The following is an 8,418-nucleotide window of genomic DNA, read 5'->3' on the forward strand; positions in this document are numbered from 1 at the left end:
CTGCTGACCTGGGTAATGAAAATGATTAAGTGTCAGACCTGTAAAATTAATTAGAAGCAAGTCATAATTTGAGCAAGTATTTCAGCAATTAAGGTCTGAAAAGAAACATAGTGGACTGTATTCACCTCCTTTCAGGAGTAAATTGTACAGGAAATATGTCAAGAATGTTGAAACTTGTGAAATGCTAAAATGCGAGATAATGTAGTATCAGGGACAGAAATGCTGGGAGGCTTGGGCCTCTCCTGTGTTTCTGTCTAAAGACAGTATTTTTGCTATTTCAAGAGCTCTTGTAGAGATTTAACGGGATGATGCTTCATAAATTGACATCCACCAGCTGTGAAGAGACAGCTCTGTTTCTGCAGGAAATCTGGAATTGTTTTTTATAAATCTGCTGTGAAGAGTAAACAGATAATTCAGAAAAACAAAACAAAAGCTTTTTTTCCTTGGCAAAAATGCAGAATTTTAGGAAATAAATCTCTCTCAGTCAGTCTCTCAAATTCTTGGGTTTATCTTTCCCAGATTTCCTGAGCCTCCTAATCTTGCACGTATCTGTTGAGAGAAATTCTGCTAATGCCAGTAAGAGCTGTATGTGAAAATGGCATTTTTGTATTCTTTCACACTGCAGGCAGGCAGGTTTTAGGTCTAGAGTGCTTATTGTGAACCAACTTCTGCTCAGGCAGTGCCTCTTGAAGGGAGGCTGAGTGGACAGGACTGCCAGGTGCAGGAGGAGGCAGTGGGTGCATTCACCTCGTCTTGTGGATTGATGGCTGAGGTTGGAAGCACTTTGCTTGCCTGAGCTCATGCATGGTCTGTGTTTAGAGAAAGCAGAAATTCACCCAGAAGCCCTGTGACTGCAGCTGTCTTGAAAGTTTTATAGCCAAACATTATTCAGTAGAACATAGTTTTGATTAGCATTTCTTGGTGGTTTTTTAGAAAAGTGGTTTTGAACATCTCCATTTTTCCCTGAAATCTGTAAAACAGCTGTTCTTTATAAATATCTTCTTAGCTATACAATTTTAGTAGTGGGACAGTTCATATTTTCAGTAATTTTTTTCTTTCTGAATTTTTTTTCTAACAGAAGCCTGATTCTCTTTTACTTTCAAAGCAGTGTTATAATTTTCTCAAAAGCTATGCTGGAAGAGCTCCAGCATTTTGAATGGACTAGAAAAGAATAGGCTATTTCAGGTAGAATGGATGTGCAACAGTTTACCAGTCCAACTGCCTGACCACTTCAGGACTGAGCAAAAGTTAAAGCATGGTGTTAAGGGCATTGTCCAAATGCTTCTTTAACACTGACAGGCTTGGGACATTGACCAGCCCTCCAGGAAGCCTGTTTCAGTGTCTGACCTCCCTTTTCTCAGTAAAGAAATGCTTCCTAATGTCTAGTCTCACCCTCCCTTGGGGCAGCTTTGAGGCATTCCCACACAACCTGTCAATGGATATCACAGATCCCACTCCCTGTCCACTTCCCTTGCTCAGGAAGCTGTAGAGTGCAGTAGGGTCACCCCTCAACCTCCTTTTCTCCAAACTAGGCAAGCCCAAAGCCCTTAGCTGTGCCTCATAGGATGTTCCTTCCAGTGCTTTCACTAGCTGTGTTGCCCTCCTCTGGACATATTCAGGGATCTGCACATCCTTCTGAATTTGTGGGGCCCAGAACTGCACACAGTGCTCAAGGTGAGGCTGCACCAGTGCTGAAAACAGCAGGATAATCACCTCTTTTGACTGGCTGGTCGTGCTGTGGGTGATGTACCCCAGGATGCAGTTTGCCCTCTTGGCTACCAGGGCATGCAGTTGACTTACACTGAGCCTGCTGTGAACAGCACCCCCACATCCCTTCTTGCAGTGTCACTGTCCACCCACTCCTAGGACAGTGTATACTTGTGCTTGGCATTACTCTATCCTAGGTGCAGAATCTGGCATTTTGACTTGTTAAATTTAATCGTATTAATCATAGCCCAGTGCTCCAATCTAGATCCCTCTGCAAAGCCTCCTGCCCCTCAAGAAAGTCAACAGCACTTACCAGTTTTGTATAAGTATTTAAAAATTTACAGTGAACAACAATTTGGGTGTTGTGGAATTAGCTCAACTTTTGGATGCTCATTTCCACAGCCCAGCAGAAACTTTGTTCTTTTCAGTTATGAAGGTGATCTGTAGTAATTCTGAGCACTGGTTTTTCAGGCGCTGAATGCTGATTTGTATACAATTCAGACAACTGAACACCCAAGGATGTTCCATAGCACAGCCAGTTCAAGTAATCTGGCCTTGAGTTCATGTCTCCTGAGTCAGGTCACTTTGAGTGAGAGAAGGCAATAGCATCACAGGAGCAGCATGGATTATTTTACAAGTGCGGTGAGGTCTCCCTGCTACATCACCACAAATTCAGTGCCTGCTTAGGCCAGGGTGTGAAATGACACTCCTCAAACTATTATTTTTATTATTTTTATTTTTTTCTTTCTTTTCTGTGAGTTTGACAGCTGAGCTAAGGGCAATATTTGAATAACAGCCTGAGCTAACTACAGAAGGGGCCAGACTGAAGACTGATTCATGGGCAGCATTAAAACAAGAAGCTTTGCTAAAGGATGGATTGATGATGTGCCCATTACTTTCTAGGATTTTAAGTGAGAATTAATTCATGTTTTTTATCTGCTAATATTAAGGCCATTTATTCACTTAGATTATGCTCATTTACCAACAAAACTGTATTTTTCATTTTTGTCTCTTTTGCTGAGGAGTACTTTCAAAATTAGTTTAAGAATAAATCACAAATCCTGCTTCTGGTTAGTATGCCAATGATAAGCAGCCTTATTGGTGCTATTAATTACATAGTGTTTGCTGGCAACCACACTCCCCATCACTTAGTCACTTAGCTTTCTGCAGAGTTCTCCTGGTGAAGTCCATGGGGCTACCCACACGCCCAAACAAAAGCATGTGTGTTACATGAGCGAAGCCTTAGGTGCTTTTAATTTCTTATTGATATGCCATTGCAAACTCACATGCCCTGCTTTTTTCCCCATCAGATGACGTAAATATTTTATGCGCTTTTCAAATGAAGCTAAGTCAAAGTGGGGTTTTTGTTGTGGTTTTTTTGGTGTTTGTTTTTTTTTTCATAGGGAAATACAAAGTGTCAGTCATCCGTTCTATGAACTTTGCTTTTCCTCATCTCTAAGTTTTCTTGTTTGTCTGGGATGTCTGGAGACAAGCCACAGAATCCTTAAATATGATACATGTTATAACATGGTTTTCTTTTTTACTGTTCCTTTTTCCTTACATGTTCCCAGGCATTTGCAATGACTAACCAAATACTGGTGGAAAAGTCAGTTGTTGGCTGGAAGGAGATAGAGTATGAAGTTGTGAGAGATGCTGCTGATAACTGTATTGCTGTCTGCAATATGGAAAACATTGATGCTATGGGAGTCCACACAGGTAGGTTTGGGCAGAGGGTGGATCACTGGAAATGGCTCATTGTCTTTTTTATGCAGGGCCCTTCTGCCTGCTGTTACTGACTTAGTTCTGTGATTGATGAAGTGGGCTCTAGGATTACTGTTCAGGTCTTGGATACAGCCATCTAGGGTGTGAAACAGATATTATTAGGCTAAACCTAGCCCTGTGATCCCATTTTTCATAAGATTGCCTGACCTCTCCAACTCTGGGCTAACTACCTGTGCTTTTCATCAACTGTGCATCCATGGATTTCAATGTCTGTAGTAACTTCATTACTAGCAATGGATTAGCAAAGAAAGTGACCTTTGTGGCTAGAATTTAATCCTGCTGAGCTGCTTCTCCTTTTCTTTCTCTGCTACCTTGTGACAAACAGGAGATTCTGTTGTAGTAGCTCCAAGCCAGACACTGACAAATGAGGAATTTCAGATGCTGAGGGACTGTGCCATCAAAGTTGTTCGACATCTGGGCATCGTGGGAGAATGTAACATCCAGTTTGCTCTGCATCCAACTTCCCTGGAATACTATATCATTGAAGTTAATGCCCGACTCTCGAGAAGTTCAGCTTTGGCCTCCAAGGCCACAGGGTAAGATTATTTTTTAAAAAGTCCCAAAATACAGCAGAACAAACAAATGGATAAACAAAATCTGGGGGTAGAAGAACAGAGAGAAGGAATTATGACAAGGGATGTAGATCAGTGTATTATCTAAATATGTAGCTGACATCTGCAAGGATGAGTTCTTGATAATGCTTACCATGCAGTTAAGACAGGGAAGACTGAGGTTTGCTGTTAGGGAGAACTATGAAGGGATCAGGTCAGTAAGGTGCAGATTTCCTCTTGGGAAGCTTGTAAGAACAATTCTTGTCAGCACCTGCTAGGATTGACCCTTCGTGAGTTGGTCCTGCTGGGAGGTGGAAGAAAAGGTGAGTGAGGCCCCCAGGTCCATTCCAGCCTGCCAATGCTGCTTCTACATATAGAAAGGCTTCCAGGAGGTGTGGGTGTGGGACCTCAATACCTGTCCTTACAAAGCATATCCACTGTTATCCCTGTGTTGGCTGCAAATCATCTCTGGGACCCTGGGGACACAGTTGTTAATGGGCTGTCTGTCAGACTGAAGCAAATAGAATTACTAGCTGCCTTTGTTTCGTTGGCTAATCATAAACTCATCAAGATAAGGATGGTCAGAGCAGGCTGTTTAAAAATTGGCTTCTTAATTGCACTTTGCAGATGCTGTTGAGAAGCACAAATTAATCTCTTATTTGCAGTTCTCAACAACTCTCGTGGTTGTTGAAGTGCCAAAGCAGGCTGGAGATATGCCATGATGTTGGACAGTGGGTGTTTGATTGTTTTCTTTTTGGTTGACAGATTTGCAGCAAAACATACCTGTTTGTGTGGTCTCACTGTGGGTGTGACAGATAGTTAAAATGGTGGCTTTGCAGATAACAAAGCAAGTTGCAGATCTGAGTAGGTGGCTGCGTGATGTGTTAAGGTATGAAGCTGGATAAGCCCTGCTGTGCATGAGCACATTAGCCTCCCGTTTTGTTGAGGAGGGAAAATCACCTCACATCTGTTTAATTTGATCCACTCCTGGGATTTACAAGAGCAAAATACTTCCCATTCTACTTGCCATCTCTACTTCTTCTCTATGGCAGTTATCCATTAGCATTCATTGCTGCCAAAATTGCCTTGGGGATACCCTTGCCAGAAATCAAGAATGTGGTGACAGGAAAAACCTCTGCCTGCTTTGAGCCCAGCCTGGATTACATTGTTACCAAGATACCCCGTTGGGATTTGGACCGTTTCCAGCACACTTCCAACAGGATTGGAAGCTCCATGAAGAGTGTGGGAGAGGTGAGTGCAGACTCTCTCCTTCCCTTCAGTTTTGCCACTCAGGGAAAGGAATTTCTCATTCTTCAAACCCTCAGAAAATCTGTCTTCAGGGACCTAATGGCTTTTGAAGATACTTACTCAGCTCAAGGGATTTTTATCCAGTACTATAATTTTAAATGATCTGGGACTGTGTAATCTTGGATATCACATTGTGGATTCAGAAATGGTTTGACTCTGAAGTTAAGAGACCACTTTGGACCACCTGAGGTGGGCTTCATTCTTACCACTCCTTACGGGACTCTTGGAGGTTTTTTTTTGTTTGGGGTTCTGTAATGATGGTTAATTAGAGTAGAATTTCAGGAGTTGTAGTCTCTTAAGATTTTCAGTGATACTGATGAGCCGCAGCTCTTAGTTGTTCCCATAGTTATTAGTCCTCTCTGCTGAAACCATATGCCAAATCTTGGCGACCATCTCCTTTTGAAATCCAAATGCGACCTGTAATCTTGTTCTGAAGTTTTGACTTCTCTTAGTGATTAAGTTTCTTACACCTGGAACATGATGGTGTGGCTGTTAAACTCTGACTTTAAGGTGTCTGAGACACTAAGAGCATTTTCAGACCATGTTTTAAGAGAAGTGAAGCAAAATGGGTAAATTATGCACTTAAATAGGTAATTGCGTATCAGCCACCAAAGCAAGAAAATTAATTTTATTTTTTTAGTTGTCTTTTTTTCCTAATGCTTTTCAAGTAGCTATTTTATTAACAGATTTTGACACAAGAGACCTTCCTCATATCAGTTTTACTTTGCTTAGACAGCAAGCTTTTGTCACAACAGGAACTTCATTTTTCCAGTGACAGTTTTGAATTGTAATGGCAATGAGGTTGGATTTTTAAATTTATTTTGGTCTGTTCTGTGGAGCTGGGATTCCTAAATACAGACCATCAGCTGTAAACACTTTTGGCCCATGCAAACTTGCAGGAGGAGGTATTGAGTCCTTCCAGTGATCTTATATCACAAAAGCAGAAGTGCATGAGGCCCTGTCCTCCTCAAGGCTGGATGCTGGGGAAGAGGGAGCTGGGAGGTACAGGAAGAGTCAGTGCTCCAACCATACAGATCTTTGCTGGGAGATGAACTGGAACAGGGATGGTGAAGCTTAAGAGTTGCAGTTTGCAGGTTCTCAAGGTACTCGGCAAAAAGGTTAGTCTCCAGAATCTGTGTGTAGGAATCCCTTGGCCAGGAATCAAGAACATGGTGACAGGAGGGGGTGTCTTTGAAGCAGGAACTTCTTGCCACTGTCTGCATTAGTATGGCAGTCATCTCCCTAGGCTTGAGCTTGAAGCCAGACCACAGCCCCTACTGCATTTTTATCAATTGAACAGTCTAGACTTTTTCCTGAGCTCTGTTGTGCTGGGCAGTGGGCCTGGAGATATGAGAGAAGAGAAAACAATGTTATTTTTTCCTTTTGACATTTTTCAACATTGTATTTGAGAAGATTTTTATACTGCTGGAGTTGCAGTGCACTGGGAAATAAAAATGTAGAAATTTGAGATAGGGCTCTGTTACCTTGCAGATTTCCACAGAGAAAGGCTTGTTTTCATATTAGATCTGATGTCAAGATTGAAAGAGGGAAACCCCAGTGCTGCTAGGCCGAGGAGGGCTAATCCTTTAAGAAAGCCCTCACAGGGGAGAGTCACTGTTAAATGTAATTTAAAGGAAGAGGAGCAGATTTCTTCTGAACCTTAAAATTCCCACTGTGAGTTTCTATCTCTAACAGGTTGTTAAACAGAAATACCTTCCTATATTACTACACCCATGCTGCTGCATAATGCTTCCCTCTCCTCAAGTGTTTCTAAGCAGTTTACAGAGGACAGGAGCAGCTTCCTGTATTTTATCAGGAGACAGAACAGAAAGGAGTAACTTGTTTGAAACTCCCTGCTGATAATATTGGCAGAGTCAAGCCTGGAAGTAGGACTCCCAAGTCTCAGTCAGCTGCACCCATCTGAAAGCCTGCAGGACTACCTGAGTTAGGGAGGAGGTCTCAGAGGCTGTAATCTTTCTCTATGTCTGTCTTGATGGTGTAACTTCTTCCTCCCCTGTTGCTCTGGACAGCAGCTCACCATAGCTCATGTTACAGGTCATGGCTATTGGACGCACTTTTGAAGAGAGCTTCCAAAAGGCCCTGAGAATGTGCCACCCCTCTGTAGATGGCTTCACTTCACATCTGCCCATGAATAAAGCCTGGCCAGTCATCGTAGATCTCCAGAAGGAACTGTCTGAGCCATCCAGCACTCGGATATATGTAATAGCCAAGGTAAGAAAAGACAGAATGCCCCTGACCTGGGCTTGAAACAAAACAAAACTAAAAAATCTAAACTCACTTGAATTTAGCATACAGACAATATCCTTTCTTGCACCCTTTTAACCCCTCACTTAATCTTTCAACATGTCTGGGTAATGGGGGCTGTTACAGTAAGGGGAGCTAGGGCATGAAATAATTTCTCCCTTCAGGTCCATGATATTTGTCTGTGTATATGACTTGATATATGTGGGGTTAGTTACTTTACAAGGTGCATGCAATTTCACACTTGGGTTTTGCTGCAGCTAACTCATTCATCTGTTCCTAGCCTCTGTGAAGAGGAGGGGACAGCTGTCTTTTATAGCTGATACTTACCTGTTGGGTTTTTTTTAAGATTGTCATCCTTCCTAGCAGACAACATCCAGTTTACTGTTTTTTGTGTCCCTGACTTTGTGTGGTGACATCTTTTAAGCTCTTTGTGTTCATGTCTACATCTATCTCATTACATCCTCCACCTGAGAGTGGGGAGTTGAGGTTGTACTGTATCTGTAAAAAGGTTTACACATAGCTGCTGTTCTTATAAATGGCCTGAATGAGAAACACAAAATGTTCTATAAATGTGTGGCTTGTCCAGCTGTTGACTCTTGTTATTCAAGCTGGGGAAATGTGTGGATTCTTAAATGTAGAGCATCCTTCAGCAGCTGTGCTTGGTCTCTATTGTAGCTTTTTTTGGTGACTGCAAGAAAAATCTTTCTTCTTGTCTCTGAGCAGCTCAGAGAGCTTATATGAAAGGTTAGTCTTAGCCCCTTGTTAACATAGGGGATCTGGGGAGTTTAAGGTGAGTTTGGGTCCT

At 42.2% G+C, this 8,418-nt stretch overlaps 1 protein-coding gene across 1 annotated transcript in view; it reads left to right on the forward strand.

The window, feature by feature from the left end:
• The window catches only part of CPS1 (carbamoyl-phosphate synthase 1, mitochondrial), a 92,280-nt gene that overhangs the window by 33,008 nt on the left and 50,854 nt on the right, over positions 1 to 8,418 (forward strand). The window contains exons 17-20 of the mRNA XM_009996927.1: positions 3,279 to 3,423; positions 3,815 to 4,025; positions 5,093 to 5,291; positions 7,404 to 7,580. Of these exons, the coding sequence (XP_009995229.1) occupies positions 3,279 to 3,423; positions 3,815 to 4,025; positions 5,093 to 5,291; positions 7,404 to 7,580 (732 nt within the window). The remainder of the gene's footprint in view (positions 1 to 3,278; positions 3,424 to 3,814; positions 4,026 to 5,092; positions 5,292 to 7,403; positions 7,581 to 8,418) is intronic.

The sequence above is a fragment of the Chaetura pelagica genome, unplaced genomic scaffold, assembly GCF_000747805.2.
Source record: "Chaetura pelagica isolate M959 unplaced genomic scaffold, ChaPel_1.0 scaffold300, whole genome shotgun sequence".
Lineage (NCBI taxonomy): Eukaryota > Metazoa > Chordata > Aves > Apodiformes > Apodidae > Chaetura > Chaetura pelagica.